We start from the raw sequence: 24,086 nt of genomic DNA on the forward strand, positions 1-24,086 counted from the left end.
TAATTATTAAAAAATACATTTCTTTTTTTTAAGCGAAAATCCCCTTCGAGTGCCTTTCACATTGTTATAGCATATTTTGATTTATCCAGTTAGCTAAAAAGGTCATGACCCTTAAAATCATCCAATGATCTTTTGAGATCACCGGCAATCACACGTTGATTAATTTTTTTTATACAATGTGTTCGGAAAGGGATACATTTCCATAGAATTAGAGAAACTTTATTACACAACTACATATTTACACAATGCAATTTAATTAATTGATAAGGATATAATACAACGATGCTATCAAAATCTGAAGTATTAGAACAATAATTGAAATTTACATAAACAACCATGGAAAATTAGATGCTGTTATGTCAGAACACAATAAATTTTCGAGACCAATTTAAGCAGCGCATATCAAGCCTAGGTTCAGAAAAAAGTAGTATACCGCTGTTCAAAAGATTGATTGAGAGAAAACAAATCCGGGTTACAAACTGAAACCGAGGGAAACAAATAAACTATAAAAGGAAACAACGGAACAACAGAAACAATGAGGTTTCAAACATATGTGACAAAGCCCATATATATTGTACCTTGGCATTAAATCCAATAGCACAACACTCTCCTGTTCAGAGCTGTGAGTTGAATTTCATTCAATTTGGATCTGATTACTACTCCCAACAGATATCTCACTGTACCATATTAATATTCTAGTCTCAACTATTCGTGTCAACCGTACCCATTCTCCTGCATTATATGTGTATTTCGACCAATAATATTTTTCAGTGATGCATGAGGCCAAAACATTTAAAAATCCAAAACTTATTATCAAAATAAAGAACTTATAAAAATCGACAAAAGGGATAGCCAAACCGGAAAAGGGAATCGGAGCTGCATATGAGAAAGATAACAATATGATTATGTACAAAACAGTTTGACGACTTTGTTTTCACATACAACTGGTGTACTACTACTTTTCAAGTAAAAAATTTCATTACCTGGTATTTTTCTTGTGTCAATATAAAATGCAAAAATAAAAACTCCGATTAAGGATCATTACAATTCAAAACGGACAGTCCCTAGTCAAATTGAAAAATCAAAAGCTAAAAGACAGGATGAATGGATAACAACTGAATACTAACTACATGTATGTCCAAAAATAAAATATATTGTCAGATAATTAAGAATCGTTGATTAATCACTGTATATATGGGTTATAGAAAGTTTACTGTAGTGCTTTCCTCTACAATGTATATCAAAATCTTTTCCTAGATTTGAACAAGCAGGAAAACACGATATCATTGCATAAAAATCCGGAATATTTTTGGAAGAAATCATATGAGATAAATGAGCTTCTTAAAGATCAACAAAATAACGTCAAAAAGATAATAATTAATTATTTGCATACGAAACCAAATTAAGTACGGACACAAGTCTTAAAGTCAAGTCATGTAACAAATATGAGTCTGTATACTTCAATTCTATAAAAATCCTACTTTTGACCTCTATTTTATAAGACACGATAACTAGTGGTGTCAAAAGACCTTGGTTTTTTTTTACTGTTCACCAGGAAATATCTTTACTGATTTCTCATGTTTAACCGTATACAAGGCTGTTATTAACATGATGTTGTACTGTGTCTATCAGGTTTTTGGTTGTGTTAATTCCTATTGTGCGTGCGATTCCATGGTTTACAGTTTTGTTGACTCTGGTAACTTAACCTCTTCATCTTTCCATAATCTTGTCATTCGATAAGACATTTGAAGAAACTACAAAAATAAAATGCACGGTTAAATGTTACTTAATCTCGTATTATTGATTGGTTGTTTACTTTAAATTGTTGCTTATCGAGCAGTGAAATTTTTTCGTTCATACTCAAAACAGATACGAGCAAACAATTAATCAATCTATATTTTTAAAGGTATGAGCGACAGTAGTTTGACGATGTTCTAATGTATACAATAAAGGAAACAGTAGAATACCACTGTTTGAAAGTCATAAATTGATTGAGAGAAAACAAATCCGGGTTACAAACTACAACTGAGGGAAACACATCAACTATAAGAGGAAAACAACGAAACAACAGAAACACTAAAGTGCAACAAAAACCAAATGACAATGAAACACACACAGATTATGAAACGAATTATAAGATAACAACTGCCATTTCCCTGACTTGGTACAGGACATTTTTAGAAAAATGGTGGGTTGAACCTGGTTTTGTGGTGAGCCAAACCTCGCGCTTTTACAAAAAGTAAAATCACAAAAATACTGAACTTAGAGGAAGATCAATTGGGAAAGTCCATAATCACATGGCTAAATCAAATAACAAAACGCATCAAAAACGAACGGACAAGAACAGTCATATTCCTGACTTGGTACAGGCATTTTCAAATGTAGAAAATGGTGGATTAAACCTGGTTCTATAGCGCTAACCCTCTCACTTTAATGACAGTCTCATCAATTTCCGATATTTTTACATTGATACAATAAATAAAATAGTTAAAATATAAAATTACAAAAGAGAGGCACAAGATAACACAGTGGCAAGCACACCCATAAATCGAAAATGAATTGATAAAAAGTAAAGTTGGAAAGTGATTAGAGTTTCAGCTTCCAAGTTGGGTTTCTGAGTTTATCAATCAGACTCATAGTGGATGATAGTCATGAATGTGGAAAACAGATTGGGTTGTGTCTTTGAAAAATTGGAAACATACGCTATGAAGTATCTTTACGAAAACGACTGAAATTAACACTAAATAAATATAACTGTCGCCATTAAGAATTGGTTTGCTGATTCGTTGTGTCGGTGTCTCAACTCACTAGCCACTGGTTACAGCGGTCCTACTTCTTTAGATACGAGAAAAGCCGTATGTTCATCTTTAACAGGTGTTGTTTGAAGTTAAATATGGAAAGTTTACCTGATGGCATTTGTCATAGTTGTTTTATTAGATAAAACTATTACGTTGGAAATTTTTTTAAAGTTGTCTTTTTTCGTTCCTAAATATGAAAGTTTATCCAACATAAGTTTTGTTCTAGATTTTACCCAATAAAGGTTATCAAATAAAAACGTATCTGCTCAGTTATCACATAAAACGTTTTTCTAGATGGTTTTTGTCATAATTTTATTTAATTGTGACCTGGCTTTGCTCACGACATTCACTTTTGTACTTACATTAATTTGAAGTTAAAATGAAAGATTAAGATTTCTCGGTCAGTAAAAAAGTGAGAAAAAAAAATACATGCTATTTATAACTTTATGTGGTAAATTCTGGTCGGAGGGTGAGAATATAACTTGCAGTTTCAAATTGGTAAATTTACATTTTTATCAAACTTTGTAATTGTGTTTGATTGTTGTAATTGACGGTGTTTAACGTTACATTTATAACTTTTGGCTATATCGATAGTACCAGCTCCGTGCAGGTTTCGAACTCACAGTCTCTGTGTACACATTAATGATACAATGGGTGATCTAATTTGACCATTCGGCCACCGATTTTGACTTTTATTGAGTAATAACTATGATCCTCACAGATAAAATGTGGTAAAGATCCTATATATTATCCCTAGAAATTTGCAATACTAGTATTATATTGTGTTAACATACTTTTTCACCAGAAGATGTTCGAGATCGTAGAGTCGGTGTTAAATCATCGTCTGCCTGAAAAAATGTGAATACATATTAAATAAATAAAAGCAACAGTGGAAACCGCTGTTCAATAGCCATTAAGCGATTTGGCGAAAACAAACCAGCGTCACAAATCAAACCCGAGGGAAACATTTAAACTATAAGAAAAAAACGACTGAACTGCTAGAAAAAACAAACGCCAACAAACAAAGAAACGAAATATTTAATAACTACTCCCAGAAAATAAATATAAGGCGGGAAATGATATAAAATGTGTTTACTTAATCCTTGATATTTACTAATCAAAAAGGTCATGCTTATTGACTATTCTCATCTTTCGACAGCAGTATAATGATATCAACATTTAACTCGGTTGTCACTGAAATAATAATGAATTTACCATCATTTTCAATTTTCACAAACAAATGCATTATAATTCATAAAGGAAGACAAAAGTAAAATCACAAAAATACTGAACTCCAAGAAAAATTCAATCGGGGTTAGTCCTTAATCAAATGGCAAAATCAAATGACAAAACACATCAAACGAATGGACAGCCACAGTCATATTCAAATTCCATTAAATTGACAAAGATGCGTGAACAAAATGTCACAAATAGGGCACAACAGCAACACGAACCCCACCAAAAACTGGGGGTGATTTCATGTGCTGCTCCACATGTGGCACCCGTCGTGTTGCCTATGTTATTACAAAGTCGGTCAATAGTCTTAATTCGGTAGGTCATAATCGTGAAAAGGGAACGGGATTGTAGTTACGATATAAGGAACATATCCGATATTATCTGCATAACGGATATTCCACACAAGATACAAAAAAACATTCAAAGTCATAAGACGAATATAAACTGACAATGTCATGGTTAAGAATAAAAACCAACAGACAAACAATATTACACAAAACACACACCATAGAAAACTTAAGACTGAGCAATACGAACCCAATCAAAACCTGGATATGATCTAAGGTGCTATGGAAGGGTAAACAACAAGCTTCAAATTGAATAGCATTTTTCAAAACTATATAATGTTCATGTAAATGTCCCCTGTCGTTCTTGTTTATGCTAAAACAAGTTCGCTCAAAGTAAAATTTCAAAGTATGTATTCTTCATTTTTCTCTTATAATATGTCGTCCAAAAATAAATATTAATTAACACACAGTTCTGCATTCCATAAAATGCAGACACTTCACACTGGGCTTTGAGCGATCCATTATATAGAAGAACAAATAAACGCGTGATAGACAAAATAAAAAATCAGCTTTCTTTCCATTTTTTCGACAATAATTGTAGAATATCTATGTTATGACCTCACCTTGTCCAATGTATCAATTATGCTACTAGAACAATCATCTGTCCATTCTCCAGAATCTAATTGTTGAAACAGAGAAATATATACATACATGTATAGTGCAGTATGCCGTTATTTGTTATGAACCGTCTTTTGAAAATGTCATAGTATTTAACCATATTATAGTCGTCTACCACCTGAATCCAGTAAAACATTTGCATACTTGGATATTTAGGTAGGATTGTTATTGAAATGGAGGAACGGTTGTTTTGTGACTACAATTATTCATAGAATTAGGATCTTTGAGTATGTCTTTAAATTTCTTCACAAACTTTTGAGGAATCCATGATTATGTGGATAGTTCAAAGTACTGTTTACAAGATAGAACTGTAGATATTTAGATTTTTTACATATATACTAAAAGTGTACATATTACCAGCATTTTGTTTTACTTCAAATATACCACAGACGCAGTATTTCGTATATTGCCATTGTTGTGTCTGTAGTTAGGTTTTGTATATTACAGGATTTAATTTTTTGTTTGTGCATGACGTAAAGTGGTCTAACAGTTTGTCTCATTTTTATTATAAGCGAATTAAAAATTAATTTATGATGACTTTGCGTTTGCTAATAGGTTAAAGAAACACCTATTGAGCGAAAAAACGTTTAGATATTTTTCTTGAAATCATAAAATCTCTAATAACAATGCATAGATTTTTATTTTAAACATTGATATGTTGTTGGTGCAATTGCGTCGCCACAACTGTTCATTCGAACGATCAAACGCATAATTTGGACAAAGTAATATATGGCTGAATTTGAAAGATTTTACTTCAGGCGAGATAAGTCATGGACCACTTTACATTTTTACATTTCAATGGAACTGCAACCTCGGTTTTTCGTTTGATAAAGTATCAAACTATTTTTTTGCATGTACATTCCGTGTATTGATTTTCTTAATCTTGCTTCAAGAAAAGGTCTTTTAACATGTTTAACTCAGTCTCACCTTGCGACACTTTTGAACGTCGGTCAGAGTTGATCCTCCGCTTTTCTCGTATACTAACATTGGCATAAGTGTAGTCGAGCTGTAAAAGATTTTCCGTTTGATTTAATTTGTTGAACTATGCTCGATCACTCTTTATTTGAACTACAATTGTCGAACTGAATCATTTTGTGTTAACGTTTAATAAACTTAATCTTTTCTCGCTACTCCTTTTGGATTACAAAACGTCTTAACATAAGAGGCGAGCTATAAAGAATTTTCAAAGACAGGTCATCGTGACTAGGAACACATTTATATGATTTTAGTTTTATTATCTTTTGTTACCCAAAAAAATACAGCTTTTGACAGCAGCATTTTATGATAATGCTAGCTGCAAAATAGCAATGAATTTTAAAAACTTAAAAACTTCTTATTTATTGTCGAACATATAAGAAGTGTTGACAGATCTACTTCACACGTGAAACCATCATGCTACTATATTATAGACCTTTTCAACAATTGTCTACACCTACAGTTGAGAACAACTACGACAGGTAAAATGTACAGGGTCGTCTCAAAAGTAAAAATTGAAAATAATCATACTGATTTTATTGCTTGAAATTTATTTTATTGGCAATATTTCAACTTTCCAAAAGATTCTAAATAACAGGTAGTTTTTATTTTGAATTTAGTATGTAGAAAAGGATAGGCTTTAAATCTTATTTCATCTTTTTATACGTTAAACATAATGTCAAAATATCACATCATTAACTAAAACTTCTACTGTGTTAAAGACGTACAAACTACCAACATATTCAGGACTTGTTTCAGGCGCACAAAACATGCGACAGAGATTTACTAGACTTATTGGATAAAAAAAAACTTCCTTATGTATTGTCAGAGATAAAATTTAAAAAGAATCATAAGTTCGAAATAAAAATAGATTTTTTTTTCAAAAACAAAGCTATGTCAAGGAACAAGTTTCTCCTCCTAGAATTGAATACGTTCATCAGTTAGGTAAAAATTGGTTGAAAACACTACTTGGTCGTGTTTACAAGTGTATAGCAGACTGTCAAGTAATTATGTTTCATAATTTAAAAAAAAATTATAAGCGAGCAACCATTTAACTTCCACTTCAAAAAAAAATAAGGGGGGGGGGGGGGGGGGTCTCTCAGTCAGATTTTTTTCTATCGAAATTTGTTTAGTTTATCAACGCAATCTATCGATTTTTTTAATTTTTTTTTTCAAAAATCAAGACTATAAGGTAGTGGAGAAATCTGCATTCAGAAATTATTTTTTTTTGGTCACCTGCCGGACCAGAATTTTTCTTCATCAAATTGGGGATTATAATTTTTTTTTTTGAAAAAAAAAACGTGACCCTCCTATCCCTGAAGTTAAATTTTCGATCCCTAAAAATTTTACAGATAAAAAATTATCGTTATTGTAATGCGGCACAATCTTTGGAAGACTCGCATACTCATAAATTGAAAGGAAAGCTGATCAGAATGCGGAATGATTGCAGAGATTTTTTAATCAATTAAACGTGAAATGTCGTGTAAATACATATAATAAGCATATTAATTCGGCCCTCTTTTATATGATCGTGAAATATATTTATGTAATATGTAATATATCTTCTGTAGCTATATAGTCAATACAGTATAAAACCGCCAAATCGAATATGCATACGTTATGATAATCATGAGGATTTTTTTTATATTTTGAGACGATCCTTCCATTTTACCTGTAAACTGTGGGTGTCATTAGTCAGTGTCGAGAGATGTTGAAAAGGTCTATAAATAACGATGTTGAGTTATATCAAGTAGACCCGAGAACACAGTAATTTCGTAGTGCATTTCTTTTAGACAATAAATGCAAGATTGAAATATCGCAAACGGGTTTCTTTTTTTATTAATATTTTCACAAGGTAGTGTACTTATTGTGGGACAAATCATATACAACTCAAAATATGGACAATTTCACATTCAAGGGTTCATGAATTCTGATTAACAAATACAGACATACTTATATTTAAGCTTTTTTAACTGGACAAACTCACTACTTTACTTTAAAATTGATTATATAGCAATTTCATCCTTATTTAAAGAATGAAATACGAAAAACTAAATTGGGACGTATTACACAGTGCACACTTGGGACTTTGTTTTGAGATAACGAAAATCAAAGAATAATAACATTTTTTTCAAAGATTGTGCAATATCAGATTGCTTTATTTACTGTTATATATTACCCTCAGACATCACCGAATGCGTAAATCATCGATCGTATACATTTTCTTACCCAAAAACGTGACCGAATGTTATTTTTTTAAAAATGATGCTAGTTCATGAAAAGGGATGTTCGAGACTGTTACTGATCGTAACAATACTAAATGAAAATAAACCAAGAATATCACAGATCCCTTTTAGTGAAAATTAAAGGTGATCTATGCTCTGTAGGCAGATCTTCCGTTCATGTCGCTTATATACGTAATAATTGGGTCTTTTTCTGTAATGTCACATTTAATAAATGAAAAAAAGGACGTGATTGTTGTAGCGACAAAAAAAGGCTCTTCATAGTCTGTGAAACAGATATTCCATGACGGTCAACCAACTCTTGATGTCCTCCATTCAAACATTTAACCACTTGGTACCTTTGGTTGAATAGTTTGGATGTAAGTAAAAACTTTCCTTCATGGCAATCATGATAGGAAAGGCAAACTTAGGAATATCATATCAACTGGATATATACTTTATATGCAGGTGCTGCTGGAATGTTGCTCCATAGAAAAGGAAAATTAACCATTCAAAACCTGAAATATCTCGTTTCGCGTTAAGTTTTGTTCTTAAATGACCTTCAATGTCAATTTTTAGACGTAAGTCAATATATTAAGAATACTTAACTGTTGTACGTATCGTGTGTTTGAAGTTCGAGGGAATATTTAATTCTTCAGCGGGAGGCAATTATGTATATAGCTGAACCTTACTTACAGAACAATACTTGCTTTTCTCATATTCCTGAAAAGCGCCTGTGTGTAGTCTGAACCGTGTATAATGGATAACGTCGGCAAGATGAGGAACACTGTTACATAGCATATGAATGTCGATTGTTTGTTGAAAAACATGTTTTCAGTAAAAGAAAAAATTGGAACATTAATTAACCTTTAATCATGAAAAAGTTTAAATAGGATATTTAAGGTACTGTATATGTAGATGTTTTATAAACACTTACTGATACATCAGATAATTGGCTACTTCTTCTAGGTAAAACTGGTTTTTCCTTCTCTAAAAAGTGAAACAAATATATTTGTACATTGTAAAAACATCATAAATTTTACAAATACAATTACAAGTCTAGACTTTAAGAGGAAAAAAGTCTTTGAAATATTGAGTCACTGATAAGGTCTTTGCGTCGGAACTAAACATATTTATTCTAAAAACAGTTATTGGCATGACACGGGTTATGTTCTTCTCATATTTGTTATGATGGTATGATACTAAACCCCTTACGGGAAGGATTGTGCCTGATGTTCATATGATGAAATCATAATCTTTCAGTCAGTTTAATTGAAGTCTGGAGCTGGCATGTCAGTTAACTGCTAGTAGTCTGTTGTTATTTATGTATTATTGTCATTTTGTTTATTTTCTTTGGTTACATCTTCTGACATCAGACTCGGACTTCTCTTGAACTGAATTTTAATGTGCGTATTGTTATGCTTTTACTTTTCTACACTGGTTAGAGGTAAAGGGGGAGGGTTGAGATCTCACAAACATGTTTAACCCCGCCGCATTTCTTGCGCCTGTCCCAAGTCAGGAGCCTCTGGCCTTTGTTAGTCTTGTATTATTTAAATTTTAGTTTCTTGTGTACAATTTGGAAATTAGTATGGCGTTCATTATCACTGAACTAGTATATATTTGTTTAGGGGCCAGCTGAAGGACGCCTCCGGGTGCGGGAATTTCTCGCTACATTGAAGACCTGTTGGTGACCTTCTGTTGTTGTGGTTTTTTTATTTTGGTCGGGTTGTTGTCTCTTTGACACATTCCCCATTTCCATTCTCAATTTTATTTGAAATGTTGCTATAGAATAATCAAGAACAGGCAAATTTCGTGTGATAAAATGAAAGTGCGAGTGACCCCAATGAGACTGTGCGAAAAAGACACAATTGCACTAAATATATGGAGGTTCACATTTTATGTTCAGTAATATACCTATACTAGCACCTACATTAATGGTCAAACTCAAAATAGCCTCGCGTTTAGACAAGTAATAAATAATTCAAAAACGATGTCAAATGTTTGACACAACCACCCAGTTCTCAATAGACTGAACCCCTGACAGGCGCTTAAACATGCTGAAGGAAGATGTGAAGTAAACATTGATGGAACATCAACCCAACGAAAAAAAATGGACATTAATGAGACAGTTACCCATCAAATAAAAGTACCAGTAAACCAAAACCTAAGAAGGCAACATACAGTTTTCGACAAAAGGTTGAAATACATTATGTCGCGCTCAAAATAGACTGAGTCTATTGAAGATGTTAAAAAAATATTAAACAAGTGCAATCAAATATCGTAGAGTAAACCAAACTATCTTATTAAGAAATAATCAATAAAATGTAACAATAAACAACACATGACGGGGTTCCGTATTTTGGTCACGGTCTCCCTCTTTTTGAAAGTCATGCATTTCCTCAGTTTTTGTATGTTGCTGTTGACTTTATTTGAACATGCATATGAGTTATGATTATAAACACAATTTTCATAAAATTAAAAGCAATTAAAATCAGTCCATGTAAACAAAAAATAACGTTTAAGCAGAATGATAACAAAATAACAAATTAATCAACAAATTAGATCGCAATAAATAATAAAAACAATTACAAGCTCATAGCACTTAACAGGCTGAGCGATATATGTTACAATAAATTACTGTGAGAAATGTGTGTACCTAGGTCTAAAAGGAACATATTACTTGTCTAATAGATTTAGTACGCGAATCAGTTCCATTGGTATATTTAGAAAAAAAGATCTTTTTGGGGGTTAAGCTGGGGTCACACATTCACGATTTTTACTGCCGTCCTTGACAGGACCATTCCCGATTAAAATTTGTCAAAAGTCTGATCAAGATCCTGTGAATCGTGGATGGAAATTCGATTTATATCTTTCGCCAGGTAAAATTCGACCGAGTTTGTCATGACTGCGTCCCGATTCTACCGAATGTAATCCGACAGAGATCAGATAGTGACAAGACAGTGAACCGACGCTGACGGAAGTTATCCGTTCGAAAACTGTCGGCATAATCGGGATGATCAGGTACTGTCGGAACGTAATCCTATCACGGTCCGCTCTATCGCATTGCAAACGGCTTTGTCTGGTCTCAGTCGTATTGTATTCTGTTATTGTCGGGACTTCTCCAGATCATTCCCGTTCCACAGGACACCGTCCCGAATACACAGAACATTGTTAGGTAGCAATAAACAGTTAGGAAAAAATATTAAAATTTGCCCTTATAAATTTTACCATCCCCTTTTCATTGCTTTCTTGCAATATCAAGCTTACTGTTTGTGTCATATATGGGCATATGTATGTAATCAGAATCTTCCATAGATTTTATATCCAGTATATAAAATGGTAAAATATAATTTCTTTTGGGTGTATCCATGGCAACAATCTGCATTTATTTGTTATAAAATATTGCAAAAAGGGGGGAAAAGATGTCACATATTTCCCCAAAATTTGGCTAAAAGTAGAATTTCAATCGCTTGAAGTAATACCTTTTCTGAAACTGTGTACATATCATTCAGCAAATCCAAGGAAAACCATATGTCTTTCATCTCATTTTTTTGTAAAATTGCGACAAAAACTTCGTGTAGAAAAAAAGTGTTTGTAAACATTACATTAATTTCTGGACCGATGGCCGGTCTAGCTATGAAAATACGGATTGTCAAACAGAAAACAGCCCATAAAACATGTAAAAAATAATCTTGATGCACTTATAAACCACCTTTGAAGGCTAAATTAGCACTCGGCTGTCTAAAAATGAATTTTATTACACAATAACTTTCCTATTTGAAAAATCCACAGGGGCCAAAATGCGAAACTAAACTCCTAACTGTGTATTGCTACCTTAGGAATTCAATCCGATACAGCAGAATCTGTCACGACATAGGCACGATTGTAATCCGACTAGACAAAATCGGCTGAGTTTCCCCGAATGTTACGGGACGCACCTAACTGTCGGGGTGCTTTGCCGAACTATTCGGACCCTTCCCGACCAGTGGGAATCTGTTACGAACTAAAACGACTGCGTTCAGACAATAATAGGACATTCAAGATAATTGAGGATACTAATCCGACTTTTTCACTTTTCGTGTCGTATCGCTGTCTGATCTCAAACGGGAGCAATAATCGGCAATGTGTGAACCCCGCATTAAAGAGAATGTATCGACTTATATTTGCTTTATTAAGTTTGTGTTGACTGTTTTATATCTTTTGTCCCTCTTTCATAAGTACTGTCTTTCCTTTTCATCTCTAACAGTCAAATAATATAGAAACTGATTCTAATTTCCCAGTAAATCTTAACTAGGTACACTCGGTGTCAAAGTCGGCACAGTTATGCTAATAACTCAAGGGGTACACATAACTAGGTACACTCGGTGTCAAAGTCGGCACAGTTATGCTAATAACTCAAGGGGTACACATAACTAGGTACACTCGGTGTCAAAGTCGGCACAGTTATGCTAATAACTCAAGGGGTACACATAACTAGGTACACTCGGTGTCAAAGTCGGCACAGTTATGCTAATAACTCAAGGGGTACACAATCAAAAGAGCATCGGAATATTAAAATTAATCTTAACAATTAAGTTTTGATTATACTTTCTTTCAAGCAGATGTTATAAAGTAAAATACTTAAAAATAGATCAGCTGAAAAAGATGATGTGTAGAATATAAAGTTAATTTACTTACTGTCCCCTCTTATAGCATCCATAGCAACATAATGGTCTGCAAAATAAAATGAACATGCATATCTTGCATTATCGTGAATATCTGTTATAAATTTCAACGACAAAGAAAATTGCGTCAATACCTTATTTGAAAAGATGTTAATTTTTTTTACCTAAACTGTAATGCGTTTGCTTAATGCATAAATTCATTGCTACCAGACAAAAAGAGTATTTGCCTAAAATGAGATATGGGTGGTATGGAAATGTTCAACGAATCAAAACATCTTTGGTTTTATGCTATAGTTCATATAATGGATATTTTCAATTATATGTTTACCGATATGGTTAAAAATTGACAGTTAGTACAATATTAAGAAAAAAAGTGTGTTAAGACTTGGCTAAACGAAAAGGTAACCTTAGTTGAAGACAAAATCAATACTTTAAAAGAAGGCATGATCATCTGTTTCAGAAAAACAGTTTTTAAAAGACTGCAATAAATGAGGAGGGAGGGGGGGGGGGGGGGGGGGTTAGGAGGGGTCCTGGTCTCGAAATCCCGGACTTAAAAAAAACGAAATCCCGAGGTCCCGAATTTAAATAAAGTAAATCCCGACGTCCCGAAATCCGAAAAAAGGGATTCCCGGATCACGAAAGGGTCAATCCCGAAATCCCGAGCTTAAAAGACCCGATCCCGAAGTCCCGATAAAGGTCCTATCCCCCCTCATAAATCGATGGTTATTAACAACCATATAGAGACAAGTATTAGCCTTTCAAAAAGGGCTAGCCGTCTGTTAGCTGATGAAAATGGAAAGTGTTCTCGCTTTGTAGATTAATTCATTTACTAGAAAAGCCACGTGCATCAATCAACAAATTTTACCACACACGTGAGGTCACACATTATGAAGTAGTTACATCGTCTCGTAATATCTTCCAATCAGGTAGTAAGAAGCATTCGCGCACTGACTGTCCATCGTTCAATTCTTAATATCGTCTCGACGATAAAAAGAAATTTTCATTTGAACAAGTAGGTCAACATTCAAATACTATGGACATTTGCGCTTTTAATTTTGATTCACCTGTATTAAATTCACCAGACATTTGCGCTTTTTACCTATAGTCGACTACCTGTAATCTTAATGAGAAGTAAATCATTACATAAATAAATTTAACTTATATTTGTCATTAGTTAGTTCACATTTACACAGTGAACATGGATTTTAAAGTTATAGTGACTAGTAAAGAAAAAAAATGAATATGTCTTGATGGATTTTTATATCGTTTCGACCAAACCCTAAAAATTGGAGACCTTTCAAGGAGATGTACCGTTGAAAAGGAGAAACTCGATCATTTATTTGAGATGTGGGCTAAGTACCAATCAGGACAGTTAACAAGAGCAAATTTGTTCACTCATTGGGCTTCAAATATCAAGCTAAAACTGACCTGTAATTGTGATGACAGTACTTGATTTTATTTCTGTACATACACTTTAAACATATATCAACAATGTGCTATGACATATGAAGGTGCTATGAATTTTAAACTTTTAACCATAAAGAATGACTTTAACTCTGCCAGGTCAAACCTACCGGTCCCAAGCCCGGATAAAAGAGGAGGCTGGGAAGTTATAGATATATGGGTCATTTTCAAAAAATGTCGAATTTTCAGTACACCCATGCTAAAATTTTAATTTCTAATGGAAATTTCAGTTGTAATGGTTTAAATGAAAGCTTGTCGGATTTGTGATTCAGAACATTAACAATAAACATACCTTACATCTATTTTGATACGATTAAACTGCATTTAAGTCCGATTTTGGGGGTATTTGTGTGCGTACATTGTCAGAAAAACACATTTCAAATGATTTTTTTCCGATTTTCTGATCGCCTTGATATCTGCAAAAGGGACTTTTTAAGAACGTTATTTATAATTCTAACGAAAAATCGTAGCTTCTTTATCATTGTATGTAACAGATTATCTACAAACTAAATTCAATCAGCGTACAGGAGGTTCATGTCTATCCTGTTACCGCTACTTAAATCAGTCGTTAAATTATTCTCCCTATGAATATTGAATCAGTCAGTGTTGATTTCAAAAATGCAAAGTAATCTTTACATTTAAAACGCCTCGTTTCTTGAACGACAGTGTAGAGAAAAGAAATTTCAAGACATTTAGTGAAAAAAATAGAGCGTACTTTTTTTCATGTCTATGCTGTTACCAACCATTTTGATTAATTATACTAACAGTATGGTTGTAAAAAGTGCAAAAACGTGTTTGTACCAAATTCATAATAGAAAACCATAATCACTTCACCAAAGGGAGTAGTTATTTCACAACAGCAATCAAAAACGAAGAAATTTGTCTATCCTGTTATGTCTATCCTGTTACTATGGTCGCTATGGTTACAGTAACAGGATAGACAATTATAGACAAAAACGTCGTTAAATTTTTTATCTGAACATGTAGGTGGAAAACGAATGAAATATTTCATTGTTTGAACTCATATTGAGTTTAAAACGTCTTAATCTTCCCAAAATAAGCATTTGCAGGTGCAATACTGATATCGGTAACAGGATAGACAAAAAGGTAACAGGATAGACTTTTATATAGTGATATATCAGAAACGTACCTTCCTGTTACCAACGAAATAAAGAGAAAAGTAAATTAACTTATGAGGGATTTACTTGATGTTGGGTTTATTTGAAAGGGTGAAAAAAGACCGAACAATATAAATTGCTATCTTAGACTTACATTACTGGTGGTAATTTTTACAACCTTTGAAAACCAATTTTTAGAGCCATTTTTCAGTACAACCTAGAAAATTGGCAAATAATCTACTATTTTACAGAATGAATATATATAGAAGTTTATTTTCTTGAAAACCATCTAATTGGTAACGTAAAACAAGCTTAACGTTTTATCTAAACCTTTTCTTAATAACCCAAAATTTCTTTTGAAAATGGTAACAGGATAGACAAATTATTGTACCACCGATCAAAAAATGTTTCAAGATATTCTTGTATGACATCATTAAGATTGCATCTTTTAATATGTTGTTCTTAAAGTACTGTTTGTTTTGATTTGCTTATGTAGAGGGTTGTTTGAATAAGTAACTTTTAATAAATTTTTCAATTTCAAAATTCGACATTTTTTGAAAATGACCCATATATATATAAAAAAAGCGCAAATGTCCTATGTAAAAAGCGCAAATGTCCATTTTTAAAAAGCGCAAATGTCCTATGTTTTGAAGCGCAAGTGTCCACAAAAAAAAAGCGCAAATGTCCTATGAAAAAGCGCAAACGTCCCGTGCCGTGGCAAATACTCTATTACCCTTCACGGAGACGCTTGATCAAATGTGCGCTTTATTAAATACGACTCTATCCTATAAATGTGCGCTTTATTAAATACGTATGGTTGTACAAGACGTCATAGTTTATTACTTTGAATTTGAAATTTAATCGGCAGTATTAACAGAACATTCAGTATAATAAATTAAACAACACATATCTGAGAGGGTGATAGAGCAGATTGTTACCCCTCGAAAAGACATTGTCAACCTTGGCTTCGCCGCGGTTGACAATGTTTTCTCGGGGTAACAATCTGCTCTATCACCCTCTCAGCTATGTGTTATTTATATAGTAATCCATCAAGGTATTTATATTACAAATTTGCTTTAAATAATGATGGAAAAGTTTTAATTATTAGTCGCAACAGGTTTTCTTTCCAGTTCTGTAAACATTTTGGAAAATTCCCTTTGGCCGATGCAGACGATTAGCACACCCCTCAATTTAAGAATCGACTAAGCTCTCCGTCTTGTAACTAATAAAGAAACTAAAAAGAAGAACAACTTGAAGTTCCGTGCCCTTGTAATTTAACCAATTAAAAACTTGGCGGGAAATGATTCTCTTTAAATTTTTCTTACATTGAAAATTGCAATCTTTTTTCTTTAAAAAATTATGAAAAATAACATTGTTTTCAAAAAAGATTTTTTTTTACAATATATAATTTATATGGCACTAAATTGATAAAAACTATAGGATTCCGAATATCTCACAAAAAGTCAAAAACAAAAGAAGGGAACATCCTTATTAATCACAAAATTATTCAATAAAAACAATGCTTACCCTCTGAATCTTCAGATGTGTTGTCATTCTCTTCTTTGACATCAAATTCAAGCTGGAAGTTTAAAAAGAATTGAAAGAATGGCAATGCCAACTTACGCTTCTCACACTTTTGAGAAACAAAATCATTTCAAGGATTCAGTGTTTGGAACAAATAAATTATGTACTATTGCTTATTTTATCCTTTTTAAGTGTTTTATTTAATGGGATACTCAAATTAGCATTCAAACACTATACAATCGAGCAAGAACTATTTGCTCAGAGCGTATAAAAAGTTATACCAAAATAATTATCAATAGTTTCTTCTGTGTCTCATAATTATGCCTCAAAACCCATAAGGGACATTTCCTTCAATCGAATTGGGCGTTGGTTCCCCTGTCTTTAGCTTACGTGTCAGGTCCTGTCTTGAAGCACATACCAAATAAAAACAATCAAGGAAAATTGGAAAACTTATTCATGACATTCATCCAGAAACCAACATGTATATATTACCGTATCTACGTACTATGACAAAAATTTGGACCTATAACAAAAGACTTCCTATTTTTTTTCTGCGTTCAACAAATTGTATAAGTTATATTAAATCCCAACAAGTGTACCGCAAAATATCACACAGATACAACACATTGCAGTTATATTTTCTTTATTTTCAGTCTTTAATGCTTTCCAGATATACCGTTTGATTTATGATTTGACTTACTTAATAAATGCCATGAGTAATTTTTTACTTACAAGGATATTGTCTGCAAGATGTGTAAATTCCCCTGCAATTGCTAACTTATATGGTGTTTTTCCGTTGTTGTTTTTTATTTTCAATGCGTGTCTTCCACCAGGAAAAGTTAATAAAGTAATACATAATTGTTCTAAACCATATTTTGCAGCAAAATGAAGTAATGTTGGTAATTCGCTCTGTTTGTGTATATCTGTATTAGTAAAAGGAAGTTATGTATGTTATAGTCAACCGATATAGTACATGTACGTGTAGTGTTTACTAGTGTTAAACTATTTTCATAACGTTTTTGTCATGGATTCTTTTGTAACAATCTTAAGCTCAAATGAATCAATTTTTATTTTAAGAACGTTGTGATCTGAATTTTTGATATCTTATTTGTTCAATCTGTCATTAACAACCAGTGATGCGTTGTTGCTTGGATAATATTTTAACTTCACATTTTTTGTTAAGTGACCATGTGCTAATATGGGACACAGAAGTACATAAATCGGATAACAGAAAGGAAATTTATAAAGCATGTTCATATCAACCTCGCTCAATTTTAGATAGGTTCTTTTGAAGTATTTGGTCTTTTTTGTTATAGTGTTTTCGTCGATGAAAATAACACTTCAGTGAGGCTGGAGCGCTCTTCATCAAGAACGCCCAAACCAAAACAAACTTTAGTGTTTTATAAAGTGTTTTATGTGCCATGACGTTGTCAGTTTCTCGTGCAACTCACGAGTTTTGAATTTACTCTTAGTATCTTCCGTCTCTTGTTTTTTTTATATTACTTTGCTGTCTTACTATGAAAAGATTATACATTTTGAAGAACTTTCTGCTAATTTAAAATATTTTGCTTATTCACTATCAAATTCTACAAACCTGAAGTATAATCGAAGTTTTCATTCGCATATTCAGACAGTGGATTTGATCCACCATTTGTAAATATATCGTTGAGTTCAAGGTCGACACATTCTCGTGATCTTGTTTCGATATTTAATGTTTGGCAAAGAAGTTCAATAGGATTGACAACTTCGTGTAAAAGATGATTCAGCATCTCAATTTTGGATTTTATATTAAGGTAACTTCGTCCTACTGTTTTACCATTCAAAAAAACTTCAACCTTTTTCCTCCCAGGAGCAAGACCTTAATATAACATTGACATCTTTTATATGGTTAATTGATTACTTTTACTATCAATGGTATAGCTACTTAATTAAACAACACCAGATGATGAAAAGGATTTATTTTTGATTGCTGGAATCCTAATATATACTTATATCATTTATATTTTGTGCATTTATTAATTCATTCATAATAAACATCAATTAATGTAAAAGTAGAAGTTTAATATTGAAATTGTAAACACGATTCCTCTTAAATTGTGTAGATGGAGGTGCAATCTGTATAGATTTCAGGCAACATTAATTTTGTATACTGATGATCATACATGTATAAGACACAAAGCAAGAAAAAATTCTTCTCTTCTGAATTACGAGACCAGATCTATAAAATATTTTTAGAATCATAACCTGGATGTATTTATATTGTGTCATAGATCACATTTATTCGATCAGTGTAAATTTACCTTTTTTTTTTGTTCAGCCACTTTAATTTTAAATTTTTATAGCTGTTTCTTCCTATTTTTGTTATTTTATACTGTTTCAAGTTAGGGTGACGGTTGGTACCTGTCTGTCGTTTGTTTATGTGCCTCGAGTTCATAGGGGGTTCTTGTTTCTATTTTTTTTTTTATTAATAAGACCGATGGTTTTCCTGTTTGGATATTTTACAGTAGTCATTTTGGGGCCCTTTATAGCTTGCTGTTCGTTGTGAGCCAATGCTCCGTGTTGAAGGTCATACTTTGACCTATATACATGTATAATGGTTTACTTTACACATTGTGAATTGAATGGAGAGTTGTCTCATTGTCACTAACACCATATCTTCTTATATCTGTTGAAAAAGAGTCAACAAAGACTTGAATTTTGAGACATGTCAGCCATGATGCAATATACTCCTCTGCCACCTGTCTTTATTGGAAGACATATGTAAATCTTAAATCTGATCATTTTTTTTTTTAAAGTATATATTTGTTAAGTAAGACCGCTTTTTTCTCTCACATATATTTATGTATCCTTGGCATTTCAACTTTTGAATAATGAAATTTTGGATTATTTTTTATTGTCACGTTATTAGGTAAGGCTTTCGCCAAGAAGAATAAAGTAAAAAGTATTGAAATTCAAACTTAAGGATGTACTTAGGTGAGGTTTTGAAATTTGTGTCAGATTTTCGGACTCTTTGGTGTTTTTGCATACGATACAAAGTAAATTAGCTTATTTTGATCCTTAACTAAAGCTCTTCCATCTTATATAATAATATCAATTTAAAATTCTGGATTTATTTAATTTCACATCCTTGAATTACCTGAAGGACTAAACGCAAAGGTTGAAGTATTGATCTGTCTGATATTTTCAATCTTTCTTTCTAACGCAAAGTCCGTTACTTGTACTTCTACTTTTTCTACAGATGATTCTTTTCTTAAAATTATAAAAACCTCATCTTTTGTCTGAAAAAAACCAACCACTCATGATTAAAGATAAACAAACAAAAGTTTGTAACATCCTTTAAACGATAAAGTGATACCGTTTTCATTGGGACTATCATACATTTCTAGAATCAGTTTTATTAGGGTGTTTTCAAGAGTAAAACATTTGGAACCACTCACACACCGGCCCCTTTCTAAAAAGCAAAAATTTCAAAAAAAAAACCACAAATAATAGTTAAACCACTTTGCAAACAAGATGATTAGAACAAAAGAAAACTTATATAGTTATCTCTGAAAGCCAATATTTGTTAGTTTTTTTTTTTTTTTTTTTAAATAAACTTACATTCCAGATTTGTGTTGGTGCTAATGTAAATTGTTTCAGAACCGGAAGTGATTCTGGTTTGTCAACAATCTTTACAATTTTTAACAAAGCTTTCTTGAAATCATAATCACTTTGTCCTAATGGTATGAATGTCAAGGAAGTGCTTTGCGGGAGAATATCACTCATAGATCTCTGTCTGTGTTCTTTATCCAACTCGATTAATGGATGATGTAGTATTATCAGATTTGAAGCACCAACAAAATTTGATAACAGTGACTCCATCTTTCCTTCAAGCATTTGTGCATGGACCTCCGGTGTCAGGAATATAACTTGTACGCATTTCACCTTAATAATGTTAAGTAAATTTCCCAAAGTTATGTTATATAATGTCACTGCTATATGGTATATTTCCGAACTAAGCTTCGTTTTAATATATTCAGCAATATCCTCGCCGTCGTCCGCATGAAAGAAACTAATTTGGTCTTCTTGAAAACCTGAAAAAATAGTTGTAATAAGCAAACATGTTCATTGGCATCATTCTTTTAGTGGGTTAAAATGTAGGGAAGAAAAAGCATATTTTACCTCTTCTGCATACTACAGAATGAAGAGGGTTAATTTATCTCTTACTTCCTCAGTTTCTCTGCCTATTAAATGATTGATTAATTGATGCTTGCTTAACGTTCAACGACAGATATTTCAATCATTCGAATTCGCAGACCGACCACAAAATAACAAAATTAGTATTTCAAGAGCCTGAAGTTAAGTGCTTGTCGTTGGTTCATGTCTGTTATGTTTGTTTTTCGTAAATTGTTTTAAATGTTAAAAATAAGGCCGTTAGTTTTCTCAGTTGAATTGTTTCATGTTTTTTTATGTTGGGGCCTTTTATAGCCAACCATACGGTAGGATCTTTTTAATTGTTGCAGGTTGTACGGTTGCCTATAATTGCTTACATCCACTTCTTTTGAACTTTGGTGGATAGTTTTCTAATTGACAATCGTACCACATTTCTTATTTTCATATTTTACCGTTACTGTTAAATTACGGCATTTGGCATTTTTGATAGGGACAGAATTTTAACGCCATGCCATCGACGGACTCCACAGAGAGTCGAATTCTTTGACTGGACCTAGACAGGAAATCGGATTTAACGATTCAATTCAGATCAGACATAATTTCTTATTAGAGTACCACATTAAGTTCCTTTTGTTTTCATTCGTCATCTAAAACATTTAGTCAATTAGTATATATGTTCTCTGTCAGCATTGCTACATTCTGTATGATATATATGCTTTGCCTTTACCACTGACCTATATTGAAGCGTATTCTTTTATTGCTGGGTTTTTACACTCGAATGTTTGAAATAATAAACAGAAGAAAAGCATGTCCGTAATACTCTTCGTTGAAGTTGAAATACACGACAAACTGACAGTGTCATATCTTTTAAACAAGTGATCGGTTTGGTCATAATTTTGAATCAAAGTTTTTGATTTTAAAGTCACTAAATTATTAAAAACTTCCCAAACAAAAAATGAACAGGAAAATCCATTATCTTCCGAAAAAAAAACGAATAGAAACCAGAATATAATAATTCTGATATTTTTTTTAAATATTTTTTTACATATAGTAGGTTATCATTTTTTCACAAAGTTTAAAAACTGTCTCTGCTAGACATTTGTTAAGTACCAAGCTATTTCGTCACTATAATTTTATAGTTTTTACATTTGCTTTCTTTATTTTTATCACAGATATAAAACCGCGTAATTTACATTACAATTTATGAGTTTGACTGTATCTTTCGTCCCTCTTTTACATATTAGCAATTGACAAATGTACTAACTATATCTCTCTATTTGGAAATTTAGCCTGCCTAAGGAGGTTTATGAGATATATAACCTCCTTGGCCTGACTTAATAAAAATCCAAAGAAAAATGATGATATCGATGAGAGTTAAGAAATAATTTTGGCAAGCTACACAACAAACATCATCATCTAGATACGACTTCTTAAGCACATGCCTTAAAAGAATGGCACCGAGCAAAGTATTAATAAAATATGAAATCAGAAATAGAAGTATTTCGTGAACAGAGATCTGGTACTAAAAATAACATGACACTTTCTCTCCTAATTTTGATCTAAGATCACGTAACATATAATACACATATCTTGTTTAAATACTCATTAAGCAATGTATAACATATACTGCGTTATTTTAAACGTACTATAGCCAACATAAGGTCTTTGGAGGAGATAATATTTGAAACTTGCGCATTACTACAACTCAATTGGACTGAAATATGTATTGTGTTTAAAAAGTTGAAGATATACATAGAGAAGAATCGAATTCCATGCATATGTCGAAGAACGACAGGCAAATACCCTTCCTTTTAGTTCTTAGTTTAGGTCTCAACCTACCTCCTTATTTCCCTTTTCCTCAGAAAAAGACGCTCACGCACTATGATACATGAAGTTGTTTTCTAATAGAACTTCTCCGTCCGTTTAGAAGTCCATTTTGTTTATGAAAGATATACATAAAATTTTAAAGATGATGTAAATATGAGAAATTTTTATAAACAAATAGGTCAACATAATTTATCCAAAATCTTCCTTTCAATAACTTGTTTGTCAAGCTTACCGTACATGTGCAATTTTACAGACCATTTATAAATGCGAATTGATTATGAGTTTCCAAAAAATATTGTAAATATGATTACAAAATTATATTATCTAAATAAGATATTAGATATAGAATTCGTAATATTTCCTTGTCTTCACGTTTTCAGTGCAGAGATCTGCTATTGCTTTTCAGAAAATAAGATTATTAATCCAAAATCGCTCTAGCCAAAATTGTTCTTCCACACCTCGAGTTCCACACTGGGCTGAATGTATTTAGAACATAAGTTTTGTACATGTTATAAGGGATTGGTTGACTTTTCAATTGCACAAACTTTCCCAGCTTTTTTTTTTTTTATCTTTTCATGTGTTAACAGCAACACCATTGAAATGATAAAACCACCAACTACTACAAAATAATAGAAGGTAACCACTTAACAAAATCATGAATTTTCAAAAAATTCTGACCGAAGTTTAATATCACTTACTTGATCTCTCCATTTTACATCGATAAATGAACTTGTGCAATTTGATCTAATTAATAGTGATTATATATATACGGGTTTTTATAATTATCTCTTAAAAGGTTATCAATTTAGATAGTAAAAGTGTTGTGTGATACGGTTATTTTGATATATGTAGTCATTTGGTACAGGTTATATACGACAATAACCAATTGGTTTGCTTTTATTAATAGCACAACATGATCATATAAGCATTAAAATATTCGAACTTTACTTTTACGGTCAAATTATTATTGAATATGAACCTATATGCAAAGTCGTTTGGCGGCCATTGAAAAGTCTACAAATTAGAATTTTTCAAGTTTGTCTTAAAATTTTTATGCCAGACGTGAAAGAAAATAAGTAGTTTGATTTCTATTATTGCTCTGTATTTTTTTAAGCAACTAAACACTTTTATTGTTTATCTA

At 32.3% G+C, this 24,086-nt stretch overlaps 1 protein-coding gene across 1 annotated transcript; it reads right to left on the reverse strand.

Moving 5' to 3' along the window:
* Nucleotides 1-18: 18 nt before the first annotated feature.
* LOC139488777 (B-cell scaffold protein with ankyrin repeats-like) lies at nucleotides 19-23,680 on the reverse strand. The gene is made up of 12 exons (XM_071274677.1): nucleotides 23,644-23,680; nucleotides 20,567-21,039; nucleotides 20,103-20,244; nucleotides 18,561-18,824; nucleotides 17,699-17,889; nucleotides 16,970-17,021; nucleotides 12,874-12,909; nucleotides 9,134-9,186; nucleotides 5,927-6,005; nucleotides 4,945-5,000; nucleotides 3,593-3,646; nucleotides 19-1,754 (listed from the first exon to the last, which is right to left on the reverse strand). Exons 1-12 carry the CDS (start codon nucleotides 23,654-23,656, stop codon nucleotides 1,677-1,679), a joined length of 1,491 nt encoding a protein of 496 aa, XP_071130778.1. The 5' UTR covers nucleotides 23,657-23,680; the 3' UTR covers nucleotides 19-1,676.
* Between the last annotated feature and the right edge of the window lie 406 nt (nucleotides 23,681-24,086).

This window comes from Mytilus edulis, chromosome 9 (genome assembly GCF_963676685.1).
Source record: "Mytilus edulis chromosome 9, xbMytEdul2.2, whole genome shotgun sequence".
NCBI lineage: Eukaryota > Metazoa > Mollusca > Bivalvia > Mytilida > Mytilidae > Mytilus > Mytilus edulis.